Source organism: Jaculus jaculus, chromosome 5 (assembly GCF_020740685.1).
Source record: "Jaculus jaculus isolate mJacJac1 chromosome 5, mJacJac1.mat.Y.cur, whole genome shotgun sequence".
Classification (NCBI taxonomy): domain Eukaryota; kingdom Metazoa; phylum Chordata; class Mammalia; order Rodentia; family Dipodidae; genus Jaculus; species Jaculus jaculus.
This window is the reverse complement of record NC_059106.1, coordinates 91,310,723-91,328,263: the sequence shown is the minus strand read 5'-3', so window position 1 is coordinate 91,328,263 and position 17,541 is coordinate 91,310,723. Positions and strand designations below refer to the sequence as shown.

The 17,541-nt window shown below is 43.3% G+C and overlaps 1 protein-coding gene across 1 annotated transcript; it reads left to right on the top strand.

Moving 5' to 3' along the window:
* The first annotated feature begins 14,055 nt into the window (after positions 1 to 14,055).
* Positions 14,056 to 16,362, top strand: Gadd45a (growth arrest and DNA damage inducible alpha). Its single transcript, XM_004663218.2, has 4 exons — positions 14,056 to 14,225; positions 14,416 to 14,517; positions 14,631 to 14,871; positions 15,707 to 16,362. Exons 1-4 carry the CDS (start codon positions 14,182 to 14,184, stop codon positions 15,818 to 15,820), a joined length of 501 nt encoding a protein of 166 aa, XP_004663275.1. The 5' UTR covers positions 14,056 to 14,181; the 3' UTR covers positions 15,821 to 16,362.
* The last annotated feature ends 1,179 nt before the right edge of the window (positions 16,363 to 17,541 follow it).

Genomic DNA, 17,541 nt, shown 5'->3' with positions numbered 1-17,541 from the left:
CTTCCAGGGTCAGGAAGCAGAGAGACAGAGAGACTATAAAACCTCAAGGCCCACAGTGATATACTTCCTCCAGCAATCATGTACAATCCTCATGTATAGGAACATGAGCACTTTACCACTGGCTGCACCCCTAAAAACGTATCTCTCAGGCTGGAGAGATGGCTTAACACGTAAGGCATTTGCCTATAAAACCAAAGAACTCAGGTTCGATTCCCCAGAACCTACGTAAGCCAGATGCTGAAGATGGCACATGTGTCTGGAGTTCTTTACAGTGGCTGAAGGCCCCAGTACCTCTCTCTCTATCTGCCTCTTTCTATCTCTCTCTCAAATAAAATAAAGATTTTTTAAAAAACAGTATCTCTCCTTCCTGCACCAACGATTAACTTCCTCTAAGTCCTAAGTCCTAAGGGAGGGGTGGGGCCCCATGAGCCCCTTCCCACTCATAATAAGATGTTGATGGGCTCAGTCTTGCGGAGATTTTGTGTAGGTATTCACAGCCACTTTTATGAGTCAATGATGGCTGGGTCATGCCAAGAAGTCGGCAGTCCACACTGCCTCTCTGCTGCTCTGTTGCTTACATGCTGTCTGAGATGGCCTCCGACCCCTGGAAGGGGAGAGATAAATGCCCCATTTAGGACTGAACTCTAATGATCTCTCAAAGAATTGTTTCACGGCACTTCATAAAATCCGGGTTCTGCTTGTGTGCAGAACTGACGATAGCTGGCGCCCTCGGCACGAGTAGCACTTGTTGCACACGCACCCCCAAAAGAGCCTTCTTCCCGCTAAACCCTTCTAGTAGATTGCCAACAAGAAATCTTTAGTCTGACACCAGATTTACAATCAGCTTCTGTTCAGGAAAACATTCTAGATGACTAAGCATCACCTCGACTCAGAATTCATTCTTCTGTTCCCCTCAGATTATTAAACTGTTAGAAGTCCCAATTTATGGCATGTTACCATTATATTTATTGTTTAATTTGTGTAGATTCTAATTCAATACAAGGATCCACAGGATTGTGTGGCTAGACTGTTGTGATCTATATCCTCATAAAACATATCATAGCATGAGACTGCAAGCAAATCTCACATTGATATCAGAAACTCAAACCACATCAAACTTAAGACATAATATTTAAAATCCACAAAGCCACAGACCATCTCTAAAAAGTTCTATTTAAAAAGAAATCTCTTGCTAAATCTGATTCACCAAGACAACATAGAATAGGTACATATTCAAGTGAGCCATTTTGTTCCCTGGTGACAGTATAAAGACTCAAACAGAAGAATTGTTTGGAAGTATCCAGAAAATTAGAAAAACTAAGACAAAGACAAGAAGTCAAGATCTGTGAGAAGCAGAAATGTCTTTAGCTTTACATTTTTTGGCAAGCGATAAAAGGCAGCTCTATTGACAGCAGCCAGATGGAGATCAAATGACAACGGGGAAGTGGGAGGGACCAGCCTTTCTGGTACCACAGCCAACGCTGTGCACATCAGCAGTATTGACTTCTGCCCCGGCCAGTTCTGAAGCGCTGCCTGCACACCAGCTGCTGGGTTCCCACAGCTACCAGCCTGCCTTTGTGTGTTTCCTGAGCTCCGGCCTGTGAGAATTAACAGGAGGAGACCAGTTAATTAATGTTCCCAAAGGCAGAGGGAGTCCAGATGCTGCGGCTGCAGTTGCTGATCTGAAAGGAGTTCACAAATAAGGAAAGTCACAAGATAAAAGAAAACACAAGAAGGGGCTGAGAAGATGGCTCAGCAAAGCCTGTGGGCCTAGGTTCAATTCCCAAGCCACCCATGTAAGCTGGATGCAAAAAATGTCACAAACATCTGGTGCTCATTTGCAGTAGCAAGAGGCCCTTGTGTGCCCATACACACACACACACACACACACACACACACACACGAAAGAAAACAAGGGAACTGGGGTGTAGAGGCATGTGCCTTTAATTCCAGCACTTGGGAGGCAGAGGTAGGAGGATCTCTGAGGGTTCTAGGCCACCCTGAGACTACACAGTGAATTCCAGGTCAGCCTGGAAAATAAATAAATAAACACAATTTTAAAATAAATAAATAAACACAATTTAAAAAAGGAAAACAATATTATAAAGTGAAGTTGGGAAACTCATTGTTCCTTATTTTAAAGCACACAGATGATTGCCGGGTGGGGGCCACTACACCTTTAATCTCAGCACTCTGGAGGCAGAGGTAGGAGGGTCACCGTGAGTTTGAGGCCACCCTGTGACTACATAGTGAATGCCATGTCTGCCTGGACTAGAATGAGACCCTACCTTGAAAAAACAACAAAACAAGCAAACAAAAACAACAGATAGATAACATTAAGCACAGTACCTTAGAAAAAAAGAAATACATTATTTGTATTGTCCGAAAATGCCTAGAGAAGGCTCAGTTCATCTCCAGAGAAGGACTATGTATATTGGATGTACGTATAGCTGCATTCAAATTCAGAGGGAGATATCTTAGCCTTATAAGGCACTTGCTTGCAAAGCCTTCCAGCCCAGGTTCAATTCCTCACACCCACATAAAGCTGGACCCAAAGAGTGGCCCATGCATCGAGGGTTTTGTTTTCAGTGGCAAGAGGACACATACATGCATACATGCAGACATATATACAAATAAAATTCAGAGGAATATTTGAAATATTGCACAACAGTAGATATGGACTTGGAAACCCAGTATTTTTGCCATCAGCAATGATGGCCCAAATACTAGAGAAGATGAAAATAAATATAGTACTTTACTCAGAGGAAAAAAATCTAAACAAATACAATTAAAATGGAAGCTCAAAAATGGGTGTTACATAATTATCACTGATAGCATCCTTCTATATGCTATGGCCTGGATGTATTGTACAAATGCATATTATCTCATTTAATCTTGACTTTCCTGTTGAGATGTTTGTTCTGCATGTTTTATATCCCTAGACAAAGGATCCCAAGGTGCTGCCTTCTGTGAGCTGCATCTTGCTTCTTCACAGTCCCATGGATCCTGCTGAGGAGGCTATTAGTACAGTGAACCCAAACTAATGGGATAGTCTCTGATTATTCAGCAATTTTTCTATATCATTGCGCTGACACTAAATCTGGGACTAATCACTCATTTAATCTTCCTGTAACATTCACACCATTTATCCAGCTCTCTGATCAAATGTAACCACCATACTTCATCATCACAGTTAGAAACTGGACAATGACATTGGTGCACAAGCTTAATTAGGACCTGGTGTTAGCCTCCTTTTTCAGCCTTTTGAATGCTCTTGAAGGCATCAGTGGGAAGGTTCATGCACACACACACAAACACCATTGTGGCAGCACAGAAAGATGTGGAAGTTTTTTGTTGTTGTTGTTGTTGTTTGTCTGTTTTTGTTTTGGTTTTTTATTGTAGGATCTCGCTCTAGGCTGGGCTGACCTGGAACTCATTCTGTAGTCTCAGGCTGGCCTTAAACACTTGGTGATCCTTCTACTTCTGCTTTCTGAGTGCTGGGATTAAAGGCATGCACCACCACACCTGGATCATCACTTAATCTTTATAATAAAGTTATGCAATAATTTGTTATCAGGAAATAGACAAAAGAGAGTAGGTGACCCTAGAGCCTGTATTCTGAAGCTATACTGATGTCATGTGGACTGTAGCTATCCTAGAGGAGTATGTGTGGTCAGAATAGGAAATTTGGGACCCCAGTCTGTGGGTTCGCATCCTGGACCAAACATTGGCCAATGGAGCTGGGAACTAGCGGAACCTCTCCCAGGCCACTGCTTACTCAGCAGTCAAATGAAAGGGTTGTGTCTGCCTCATGGATGACCCTGAAGGTCTGATGGTGTCATGTAAATAAAATTGTGTCCTAGTACTGAGCACATGATAAGCAGTTAACAAGTTAGCTGTTTCTAGTAATGAATAACAGTTCATAGCTCTATAGAAAAAAAATACAAGAAAAACATTTGGGTGAGGTGGGAGGAGTATGAAAAATAATAGGCAAATGTGTACAACCCTCTGTAGTTTAAAAATACTACCAGCAAAATAGGATTCCATCAAGAGAGCATTCTTTCTAATAGAAAGTGACCAGGAGGATTATAGCCCTATGATCTAGTTCATTCATCAAACCTTTAAATCTGTACACACATTTCTTCAACAATTTCTAATTTAGGAAAAAGAAAAAACAAATTTTTCAGGTAGGGTTCACTCTAGCCTGGGATGACCTGGAATTTACTATATATCCTAGGCAGGCCTCAAACTAGTGAAGATCCTCTTATCTCAGCCTTCTGAGTACTGGGATTAAAGATGTGTACCACCATGCCCAATTTGATTTAACAAATTATTAATGGTCTGTTGTATGCAAAACACTATTCCAGTCACTTGGAAATCAACCCCAGTTAACAAACATACTAAAGGAGTAGGATGGACAGGGAAAGGAAGTCCTAACAAACAATGTATGTAAGTAAAATAGATATGTTAGAAGATGATTAGTGATAGGATTTGAAAAAGAGAGAGAACAGGGTTTGGGGAGCATGAGTATAGGGTATAGGTATAGAAATGTTTCAACTTAAAATATATTTTATTAATTATTATTATTATTTTGGGTTTTCGACATAGAGTCTCATTCTACCCAGTATGACCTGGAATTCACTCTGTAGTCTCAGGGTGGCCTTAAACTCACAGCAATCCTTCTAATTCTGCTTCCTGAGTGCTGGGATTAAAGATATGTGCCACCACAACTGGCTATTTATTTATTTGACTGAGAGAAAGTGGGAGAGAGAAACAGAGGTGTGTATGCTAGGGCCTCCAGCCACTGCAAATGAACTCTGGATGCATGTGCCACCTTGTGCATCTGGCTAATGTGCATCCTGGGGAATCAAACCTGGGTCCCTTGGCTTGGCAGGCAAGTGACTTAATCACTAAGCCATTCCACAACTTTTTTTAATTTTTATTAACATTTTACATGATTATAAAATATATCCCATGGTAATTCCCTCCCTCCCCACCCCCACACTTTCCCATTTGAAATTCCATTCTCCATCATATTACCTCCCCATTACAATCATTGTAATTACATATATACAATATCAACCTATTAAGTATCCTCCTCCCTTCCTTTCTTTTCCCTTTATGTCTCCTTTTTAACTTACTGGCCTCTGCTACTAAGTATTTTCATTCTCACGCAGAAGCCCAGTCATCTGTAGCTAGGATCCACATATGAGAGAGAACATGTGGCGCTTGGCTTTCTGGGCCTGGGTTACCTCACTTAGTATAATACTTTCCAGGTCCATCCATTTTTCTGCAAATTTCATAACTTCATTTTTCTTTACCACTGAGTAGAACTCCATTGCATAAATGTGCCACATCTTCATTATCCACTCATCAGTTGAGGGACATCTAGGCTGGTTCCATTTCCCAGCTATTATAAATTGAGCAGCAATAAACATGGTTGAGCACGTACTTCTAAGGAAATGAGATGAGTCCTTTGCATATATGCCTAGGAGTGCTATAGCTGGGTCATATGGTAGATCAATCTTTAGCTGTTTTAGGAACCTACACACTGTTTTCCACAATGGCTGGACCAGATTGCATTCCCACCAGCAGTGTAGAAGGGTTCCTTTTTTTCCACATCCCCGCCAACATTTATGATCATTTGTTTTCATGATGGTGGCCAATCTGACAGGAGTGAGATGGAATCTCAATGTAGTTTTCATCTTTATTTCCCTGATGACTAGTGACGTAGGACATTTTTTTAGATGTTTATATGCCATTCGTATTTCTTCCTGTGAGAATGCTCTATTTAGCTCCATAGCCCATTTTTTGATTGGCTTGTTTGATTCCTTATTATTTAACTTTTTGAGTTCTTTGTATATCCTAGATATTAATCCTCTATCAGATATATAGCTGGAGAAGATTTGTTCCCATTCTGTAGGTTGCCTCTTTGCTTTTTTCACTGTGTCCTTTGCGGTGCAAAATCTTTGTAATTTCATGAGGTCCCAGTGATTAATCTGTGGTTTTAGTGCCTGAGCAATTGGGGTTGTATTCAGAAAGTCTTTGCCAAGACCAATATGTTGAAGGGTTTCCCCTACTTTTTCCTCTAGCAGTTTCAGAGTTTCAGGTCTGATGTTAAGGTCTTTAATCCTTTTGCACTTAATTCTTGTGCATGGCGAGAGAGAAGAATCTATTTTCATCCTTCTGCAGATATATAACCAGTTTTCAAAACACCATTTGCTGAAGAGGCTGTCTCTTCTCCAATGAGTATTTTTGGCATTTTTATCGAATATCAGGTGGCTATAGCTACTTGCAGCCCACAACTTTTATACTTTATCTGCTAGAGGCAAAGAGAGGGAGACATAGGCAGAAAGAGACAAGCTGTTACATCCATCTTGGTAGAGCATGGAGGTGGTGGTTAGAAAAGTTTGCATGATTTTACATTTTGAAGTAGAGCCCATGGGATTGCTGATGCACTGGTTATGGTTTGATAGAGAAAGGAGTCCAGAATAACTAACACCCAGGGGCTGGTGAGATAGCTCAGTGGTTAAAGGCGCTTGCTTACAAAACCATGGCCAGATTTGAGGATCAAACATTGGGAAGAATGGAGATGCTGCTGACCTATAAGAAGGAGGACAACTTTGACATTTTAAGTTTGAGGTGCTTATTGTACACAAAAATGATGAGTAATCTCTAAGAGATGACTGATCAGATAAATATATTTGAGACTCATTAGTATATGAATATTTAAGGCCACAGGACCAGATGAGGTCACCAAGATTGTAAGTTAGAGACAAGGCCCAAGGACAGAGCTCTTAATAGGAAGAAGAAACTTTACAATGAGGCAGATGGGTGAACAGTCCTGTCTTCTGTTTCAGAGACAGAAAACTCAAGCCTGTTTAAGGTGCAGGAATGGACCACCAATGGCCAATTACCAACTCAATTAGGGATCAGCCTACCAAGAAGTGCCTGTCAGAATCCTCCCTTGGGATAGAAGTCTTTTGATGTATATTTCCCAGGTGAAGGTAAGGAAGTGGGTGGGCCCGAAGAGCAGCTCCAGCCCTACAGAGGTAGTTATAGGCATAAGCAGCTCTAGGGACTCAGAGGCAGAAATGGGTCCAGCAGCACCAGCACAAGCTCCAGGGGGCCAGACACATTTGTGTCTGGTCACTTTTCTTGTTAGTATCCAGCAAAACCGACAAGAGGATGTGTGCAGTTTACACACTGATTGGTTGGGTGTATGTAAATGAGGTGAAAAGTCACAGGGACCAATCAGGGGAGCAGCTAATTTGAGAGGGGAAAGTGCAACTCACCAAGAGTTCCCTTGTTGCCGTGGTGATAGGGAAGTGACAGTGCCAACTTTCAAAAACATGGTGGAGCTCAGACCAGCAAAGCAGGGAGTTCTCCACTGGCACAGGATCCATCAACAGAGAAAGACCCTTCATTCCTAGGCTGGCAGCAGTCATTGGAAGAGAGCAGAGCCATTTGTCAAAAGGAAATGAAGAGCCAGGCCTGGTGTTGCACACCTTTAATCCCAGCAATTGGGAGGCTGAAGTAGGAGGATCATGGTAAATTCAAGGCCACCCTGAGAGTGCAGAGTGAATTCCAGGTCAGCCTGGGCTAGAGCAAGACCCTACCTCAAAAAAAAAATTAAAAAAAATAAAAAAGAAAGAAAGAAAAGAAAAGAAAAGGAGGCTGGAGAGAGAGATTGCTTAGTGGTTAAGGCTTTTGCCTGCAAGGCCAAAGGACCATGGTTCGATTCCCCAGGATCCACATAAGCCAGATGCACAAAATGGAGCATGCATTTGGAGTTCATATGCAGTGGCTGGAGGCCCTGGCACAGCCATTCTCTCTCTCTCTCTCTCTCTCTCTCGCTCTCTCTCTCTCTCTCTCAAATAAATAAATAATTAATAAAATATTTTAAAAAAGAAAAGGAAATGAAAAAGCTGTTTATTCCACTGGGGGAGAGAAGGGCTCCTATCACAGCTAGGGCCCCCTTCTTCCCTTCTTAGTAAATGTTTTAGGAGAAACACTGGAGGAAATTCACAGGCCTGCTTGGAAAATAACCTTACCAGCCTTATTAAACAAACAAAACAATAGCAAAACAGAAGTCAGAGTCTTACAATTTTATGACTGAATCATAATACAATTCTTGGCACTTGGCAAATCCATCTGCAATAACCTAACTAATCTATCTTTCCAATGTGGACCATTAATGATCTGTCTAATACTGAAATTACAAGCATATATCTTTCAATTTTTTTTTTTATTTGGTTTTGCTTTTTCAAGGTAGTCTAGGCTGACCTGGGATTTACTATGTAGTATCAGAGATATCTTTCAATTTTTTTTTTATTTGGTTTTGGTTCTTCAAGGTAGTCTAGGCTGACCTGGGATTCACTATGTAGTGTCAGGGTGGCCTTGAACTCAAGGCGATCCTCCTACCTCTGCCTCCTGAGTGTTAGGATTAAAGGTATGTGCCACCACGCCTCGCTGCATTGGCTACTTTTCAAAAATATTCCATTATGTATTTATTTATTTGAGACAGAGAAAGGGGCAGAGAGAGAGAAAGAATGGGCACTGTAGGGTCTCCAGCCACTGCAAACGAACTCCAGAGGCATGTACCACCTTGTGCATCTGACTTACATGGGTCCTGGGGAATTGAACCTGGACCCTTTGGCTTTGTCAACATGCACTTTGACCATGAAGCCATCTCTCCAGCCCAGCACTGGCTATTTTTTTAACAGAGGGAAGCATTATAAAATTCTGTATTACAGAATCAGTAGAAAGAATGTGTGTATATGGTATGAGTGATGATAATATTTAAAAGGTTTTCTTTCTTTCTTTTTTTTTGGGGGGGGGTTATTCAAGGTAGGATCTCCCTCTTGCCCAGGCTGACTTGGAATTTATTTTGTAGTCTCAGGGTAGCCTCAAATTCATGGGGCTGCCAATCTCCTACTCCACCCTCCAGAGTGCTGGGATTAAAAGGGTGCATCACCACACCAACTTTAAAGAGGTTTTTAAAGACACAGAATGATGGGAAAAGCAACATGCCCTCCAGTACCATGTTTTCCTGAAATGCCACAGGGCCTCTTGTGGGCAATATCAAGGCCAATGAGCCAACCAAGAAGGTTACCCTCAGGCACCATCAGCCAGTCTCCAGGAATAAGCTGGGGGAGATGAAAACATTCATCAGAAAATCAGTGCGGCTGGAGAGATGGCTTAGCAGTTAAGGAACTTGCCTGCAAAGCCAAAGGACCCATGCTTGATTCCCCAATACCCACATAAAGCTGAATGCACAAGGTGATACATGCATCTAGAGTTCGTTTGCAGCATCTGGAGGACCAGGTGTGCCCATTTCTTCTCTTTCATAAATAAATAAATAAATAAATAAAAATATACATACATGCACCATGGCATGCATGTGCTTGTACTTATACACATGAACACATACACAGCATTCACACACATACAAAGTAGAGAGTGGTTCATGTTGACCTTTCACCTCTACATGCACTCATGTGCACCCACACATAGGCAAACATACATACATACTGGCCCATCATCCACACATATACTTTGTTAAAGAAATTTGGGCTAGTTTGTGAAATCAATACTTTATTGCTACTGTAATATGCAACTGCAATCCAGTGCAGCTAAATTCAGTTCCAACTTCCAGCCAGGAGGCGCACAGGAGATAAACATTGATGAAACATTCCAGGTGGGTGGACTCAGCCACCAGGCCAAATGACACAAGTATATCTGAGTCAAAAAATAACATGAAGCCAGGCATGGTGGTGCACGCCTTTAATCCCAGCGCTCGGGAGGCAGAGGTAGGAGGAGCACCATGAGTTCAAAGCCACCAGAGACAACATAGTGAATTCGAGGTCAGCCTGGGCTAGTGTGAAACCCTACCTTGAAAAAAGTAAAAAAGTAAGATGAATAATTTTGAATACTACAAGACTAAAAGACTGGTAATCTCACAGAAAACTCCCACACTTGTACAAGTAACTTTTTCACAAGGCTCCATATAGCAATCAGTATTATTATTTTTATTTTTTCAAGGCAGGGTCTCACTCTAGCCCAGGTTGATCAGGAACTCACTCTGTAGCTCCAGCCTGGCCTTGAACTCATGGTGATCCTCCTATTTCAGCCTTCCCAGTGCTGGGATTAAAGGTGTGTGATACCATGACCAGCTTCAACATAGTTTTTAGTGAAGGATTATTGCTATATTTTGACTATTTTGTACACATCTTTTTTTTAATTTTAATTTTAGAGACAGCAAAAGAAAGAGAGGGGAAGCCGGGCGTGGTGGCGCACGCCTTTAATCCCAGCACTCGGGAGGCAGAGGTAGGAGGATTGCCATGAGTTCAAGGCCACCCTGAGATGACAGAGTTAATTCCAGGTCAGCCCAGACCAGAGTGAGACCCTACCTCGAAAAACCAAAAAAAAAAAAAAAAAAAAAAAAAAGAAAGAGAGGGGAGAAAAAAGAGAAAGAGAGAGAGAATTGGCTCACCAGAGCTTCAGCCACTGCAATGGAACTCCAGACACTTGGGCAACCTAGTGGGCATGTGCGACCTTGTGCTTGCCTCACATTTGTACATCTGGCTAATGTGGGATCTGGAAAGTTGAACATGAGTCCTTAGACTTTGTAAGCAAGTGCCTTAACCACTAAGCAATCTCTCCAGTCCTTTTTAAAATTTATTTATTTATTTATTTTAGATAGCACATCTTTTTACTGAGACACTATTTGGACTGTGTTTTATTTGAATTGGTATAAACAATACAAGGCTCTACTGCCCTACAGCTTCCATGCAGATGACTAAATCATGGGATTTTCATCATAGCTAGATGATGACAGTGACATTGTTTTGTCTAAAATCCAGTCAGGCATAGTTGTATCAACTAGGTCATATGTCTTTACAGGCAAAGGAGCAACAATTATGCAGTTCTTGGTATATAACAGAACATCAAAAGTAAGTCATGGAAGCCAGGCATGGTGCTGCGTGCCTTTAATCCCAGCAGTCAGGAAGCAGAGGTAGGAGGAACACTGTGAGTTTGAGGCCAGCCTTAGACTACATAATGAATTCCAGATCAGCCTGAGCTAAAGGGAGACCCTACCTCGAGAAACAAAAACAATAACAACAAAAAAAGTAAGTCATGGCATATCTTAAAATTCATGCAAATGTACATGAGTGTGGAGATCTTGGCTAATTCCCAGTCTATTAAATTCAATAAACATACCCTGTGCTTCTATTAACTGCAGGAACAATGAAAGGTGCTGAGGACATCAAGTTGAAGCGAACAGAGTCTCTGCTGTTAAAAAAAAAAACAAACAAAAAAAAAACACCTCACATGCCTTTAATCCCAGTGCAGAAGAAGAGGTAGGGGCCAGCCTGGATCTACAGAGTGAGTTCCAGGTCAGCCTAGGCTAGACTGAGACCCTACTTTGACAAAACAAAAAACAACAAACCACAATTACCCCATCCCCCCCCCCCAAGAAAAACTCACAGGATTCTCCAATCTTTGATCAGTTTGTTATCACACTTCCAAGAACCTCCAAGAAATGTTGAGTGGGTGAAACCTTGGAGTTCGAGGGAACAGCCTGGAAATGATGACTCAGACCTTCTTGTGTAATTCCAGTTTTGTGTGCAAAACCAAACCAGCTTCAGTACCTGACTAAATTTCATTGTTTCAGTTTTGTCACCATTACCACTCTGCAGTGCTAGGGAATCAAACCCAGGGTCTGGAGCAGGCTAGGCACTGGGCTAATTTCTCCCTCAGCCCTGATGTTGAGGAGCTCTTTAGCAAAGGCACCTCGTGTTAGGATTTAAGGATTTATGTATGAGATACATAAGCACTATGGGGTGAGTCACACGCTGACAATCATTCCTTTACTCAAATGTCTCCTGCTGACAATGCAGTTAAGGGCTGAGTGCAAAATGCCATTAGAAAACTAACCTGTCACTTTTTTCTCCATCAAGTTAAGATGAGGACTGAAAAATATTTTGCCTAGAAGAATAAAAACACAAGTGTGTAAAACTCCCATGTTCCTTTACAAAATTTAGTTCTGTGACCTTTAGATGCCCAGTGACCTCAACAACATAAGCACTGTTTTGAATGCAAGCATGTGGGAGGCATGCTCACCACTTCTGGTGACTTAAGAAGCTTCATGAAATGCTTTTGCATTTATCCCATAAATTCATAAAACAAAGGAGGGGACTTTTGAACTAGTTACCAAAAGTCTATATATTAAACTTATTTTTAAAAATATGTAATTCCTTTTTCTCTTTCTGATTGGACCTATAAAAAGCAGGCCAGCTTCTTCTGCCATTATGGAACTTCCTTTGGATCTGTAAGCTTCAATAAATCCCTTCCTTCCATTTAAAAAAAAGTGTAATTTCTGTTTGCAATCATACATGTCTGCTTTCCACCTACAGGCTGCCATTATCTCAAAGGTGAAGTTTTAGCATATGACTAAAATGTTCTATAGCTACAGAGTCATGATTCAGCACCTCATATCAATAATTCATAGTGAGATCATAGACTCTCTGTGGAAGGTAGTGGTGTACTCATTTGCCTTAAAGGAAGCTGGGGGCATTTCAAGATCATTTTGAATTTAGATTGTGGCTGACTGCTGTGGGAGTCAGCTAATTTGTCTGTCAGCTGTTACCTGTGTGGAAGGACCTTTCTTTAGGAAAGACTATGAAACAGATGAAGTGCCTTGTCAAGCATGAGGTTACCAGTTCCCCGTGTACACTGGCTTAGGGTTCCAGAATTACATGTGACAGGAGGGAAGACTTTTTAAAAGTTTTTTTTTTGTGTGTGTGTGTGTAAAAGATTACAACTTGGTTCCATGCCATGTATCTCCCAGCACAAATGTGCTGATTTTTCTTTTTTGACCTTTCAACCCCTTTAAAAATAGATCAAGGACTGGGGAGATGGCTCAGTGGTCAAAGGCACTAGCTTGCAAAGCTTATCAGACTGGGTTCAGTTCCCACATACCCACATAAAGTCAGATGCACAATGTGGTGCATGCATCTGGAGTTTACTGGCAATAGCAGGAAGCCCTGGTACACACATAACTTTTCTTTCTCTCCGTTTCTCTCAAAAAAATAAAAATACTAAATCAATCAATCAATCAATCAAACCAACCACCTGGAAACTAAAATAATACTACTACTACTACTAAGCACCATTGCCCAGGACTTCAGGTAAGTCACACTTCTGAAGTAAATTTTTCATGGGAATTCTGAACACTTAAAATGTAATATGCTGGCCAATAATTATGAGACGGGTGCATCAACCCTGGAAATAGATTTCATTTACTTATTTTTTTAGTGTGTATGTGTAGTGTATGCGGTGGCTGTGCAGTGACTGGCGACTTTTGAACATTTGTGTGCAGATGCACGAGCCTCTGGGCATGTGGAGACCAGAGTGATTCGACCTCTAGCTACAATTTTCAGGAGCTTCAGAGATTCTCTGTCTTCGTTCTCCATAGGACTGGAGTTACAGGCATGCGTGTCCACGCCCAGCTCTTTCCACAGGTGCTGAGGGATCGAACTAAGACCCTCAGTTCCTCCTACATACAGCAAGCTATCTTAACCGCTGAGCCATCTCCCCAGCCCCAAAATAAATTTTAGTAACAAATCCTTATGATAAATACACACACACTCAAAAACTGTGTACCAACTAGAGAAACAACTGGGAGGCTGCTTCTGGCTAAGCTGACATCTCCTGCTACTGCCAAGCCTTTCACACCAGAGAGTACAGCCAACCAACTGCACAGCTGGCTCAGGACCCTGCCCTCCGGGTGTCAGCATCACTCCAGTTCCCCGGTTCGCCTCCCTAGTCGCCCCTCCCACTTCCGCTCCTCTCAGCCTGGGTCCAGGAGCTGGGGTCAAATTTACGAAGCCTGTTAATTTGCATAGCCAATGGCAACGCTGTATGTAAATGAGGCGGAACGTGGTTGGAGGAGGCTTGGCCCAATAACCAGTTAGACCGGCCTTTTGTCCTCTAGTGATCGCGAGGGTGTTGCAGAGTTTAGAGGTGCGCCTTGGGGCCCTGAGAGTCGGCCAGCGCGCGCACGGGACTGCGGAGCGGCGGAGCCGGCGGAGAGGACCGGACGGCGGGGCCAGCGCGCAGCACTCGGCGCCGGAGCCAGCAGCAGTCCGCTCGCCGTGAGGGACCTGCGCTTGCAATATGACATTGGAGGAATTCTCGGCTGGCGAGCAGAAGACGGAACGGTGAGTCGGCCTGCGGACTCGGTAGCCCGGGCTCCTCTCGCCCCGTCGGGGACCGCCCGCGGGGGAGTACAGGGCGGGGGGAGGCCCCCGTCGTCCCGCACCCCGGGCCCCGCGAGCCGGGCGGAGGGAAGGCGTGACGTGGGGGACTGTCTCCCCTCCCCGCCCGGGGCTCACGCGCCACCGCCCGCAGGATGGACAAGGTGGGCGATGCCCTGGAGGAAGTGCTCAGCAAAGCGCGGAGTCAGCACACCATCACGGTGGGCGTGTACGAGGCGGCCAAGCTGCTCAACGTGTAAGTGGGGGGTCCAAGCTTGTCGCCCGCGAGCCCGCCCTGTCCCACTGCGCGCGGTGGCCGTGGCCGTGGCGGAGCGTCCGCGCTCACCGCACCCACGCGCTGCCCCGCAGCGACCCCGACAACGTGGTGCTGTGCCTGCTGGCCGCGGACGAGGACGACGACCGAGACGTGGCCCTGCAGATCCACTTCACCCTGATCCAGGCGTTCTGCTGCGAGAACGACATCAACATCCTGCGCGTCAGCAACCCGGGCCGGCTGGCCGAGCTGCTGCTGCTGGAGAGCGAGCCAGGCCCGGCGGCAGCGAGCGGCGGCGCCGCGGGACCCCCGGACCTGCACTGCGTGCTGGTGACGGTAAGGGCCTGGCTGCGCGCGCCGTGGACGTGGGCCGACTGGCCTTGCTTCCTCCCGGGGCCCTGGCCGGGACCGAGCATGCCCACGCACGTTGGCGGCCGCCAGCAGCGGAAGAGATCCCTGTGAGTCAGCAGCCGCCGCCGGCACGGCCACTCCTGCCTACATCGGCACTACCTTGTGTGACTAATTCTTTGAGCGGAGCAGATTAGATAAAGCCAAATAAATTCCCGGCTCACCCTTCAGTAAGAAGTCAGCTTCATTCGCTGGTAGTCAAAGCTAAAAATAGAAATGGTGTAGGAGACAGGCCTTACTAGTTCCCTAGAAGTACTTAAGTATGGAGTGGAATTTTTTCCCCTTCGTAATTTTGCACTTATATAAATGGATTGGCCCCTACCCCTTAAAACCTCTGTGCGTAATGTTTCCGTGTTTTCAGACAAAAATGTGCTAGCTTTGTCTTCTGATTTTCTTATTTTCTTGCTTCTTATACTAGTGTAGGAAAGTAGCAGCCTAATTACTTCTCTACCTCTGAACTCTCTTCATAACAGATGGTGGATCTGCTGCTCTCTCTCTTCTCGCTGTGCACACAGCCTGAGAATATTTTTTCAGAATTGTTTTACTTATGGCCCTGCGCATGGTGCAGGTTGCGTAGGGCAAAATTGTGAATGATAACTCATAAAAAACTGTATAGATGTTTATGCAGCTCAGTGTGGGTTACATGTGTTCAGATCTTGCAAAATACAGTTCAACAGAATGCTCAGGTGTCTTCCTTGTGGTAGTGCAATTAGCACTATATGCTGATGATGATATGAGGTAATTTTTCTAAATTTCTTCCCAGAATCCACATTCATCACAATGGAAGGATCCCGCCCTAAGTCAACTTATTTGTTTTTGCCGGGAAAGTCGCTACATGGATCAGTGGGTTCCAGTGATTAATCTCCCTGAACGGTGATGGCATCTGAATGAAAATAACTGAAGCAAATTGCACTGAAGTTTTGAAATACCTTTGTAGTTACTCAAGCAGTTACTCCCTACACTGATGCAAGGATTACAGAAACTGATGTCAAAGGGGCTGAGTGAGTTCAACTACATGTTCCGGGGGCCAGGAAATAGATGACTTTGCAAATGGAAAGAGGTGAAAATGAGGGAAGCTATGTCGAAGCAGAAATACAAGTCAAAAGGAACAAAAATGACAACTGTGCAGGAAAGGAAACTAGTATGGATGACTTACATTAAAATAAGCCAAATACACTTTGTTAAAGGTTTAAATGTGTAGCAGTAGTTCATGTATTTTGGTTTATATGCCCTCAAGTAAAAGACAAGTCAAAAGGGTTAATCATATTTTAAAACCATATTTTATTGTATTTTGATGAGATGTTAATTCTCAAGTGTTTTATTATAGTAAATTGTACTAAGTTATTTTATGACATGAAGGTTTATTTATACTAAAATTTTTTGAAACACAATACCTAAAATAAACTGGTATGGAATAATTGCAGTATTTCTCAATGTGTTTTTGTTTCTTGTAACTTGGATTTTATTAACAGACATTTCATTGATGACCTGCTATACACTGGTCAGGAAAAAAATGATGATTTAAGAGGGTTGGGGTTAGGGAAAAAGGACTGGTTAGATTCAGCTTGTAAAGTCTGAGTTATTATACTTCAGTGGTATTAGTTAATTGTTTGCAAGATGTGAATGCAGAGGAGAGAGTTCCCAAAGTTATTTACAAGATGGGTAAAGCTTGTACTGACTGAGGGAAAACCAGCTCACTTGGCGTCTTAAGAAATGAGCTTCATTTCCTTAAGTAGAGAGAAGCAAGGGATAGTGTTAGCAGCTGCACCAGTTTGTGCAGAAGTGTGCAGGCCTGAAAGATCACAACCTGCACAGGGAACATAGTGTGACTCTGGAACAGAAAGATAAGAGGGGAGATGACTGGAAAGGGCAGGTGGGGATCAGGGCCAGACTCAAAGGGCATTTTTGCATTACTCTTATGCATTTGGACTTTGCTCTAACTTAGCAGTCTACATGATCAGTGTCACAGGAAGATAACACAAGGCTGTGCAGGATGGCCATTGAGATGAGTGGCTGGCTGTTTAGTAATCCAAGGTTGTACGTTTTGCAAGAGCATGATAAAGGGGAAATTTTGTGGTGCACTTAGTTTTTTCCTAGGGCTTTGCACCTCCCAGCTGAACAGTTCCACTGTTGTGAGGGGTCTGGATATGTTAGACTGTTAGATGCGAGAAGTGGCAGAGAAGAATGCAGCAGAAGAAATGAAAGCCTTCAGCAGAACATCTATTTAGTTGGAACGCCACCTGATAATTAACTGCAACAGTTTCATGTAGGCAGAGCCAAAGAAAGTCAAAAATGCTTACTGCAAGCACATGGCCTAGCCGAGCTTTCATGTACAGGATTTTTCCATCCACTTCTCCAGCCATTCTGCATGCCAACTACATGCAGTTAGGAAAAAGGGCGGGGGAACGCGACACAATAGCAACAACAAAGCTTAGGGTTTTTTTGTTTTGTTTTTGGCATATTTTAGAGAGGCCTATGAACCCTTCACTTTAGCAATGAAGTTTCTACTTTTGTACTTCTGCTACAAATGTGGGTTTCTAAGTGGTGTTACCCTTCTTGCATCAGTGCCCAAAACAACTGGAATGTTAATATTTGGTG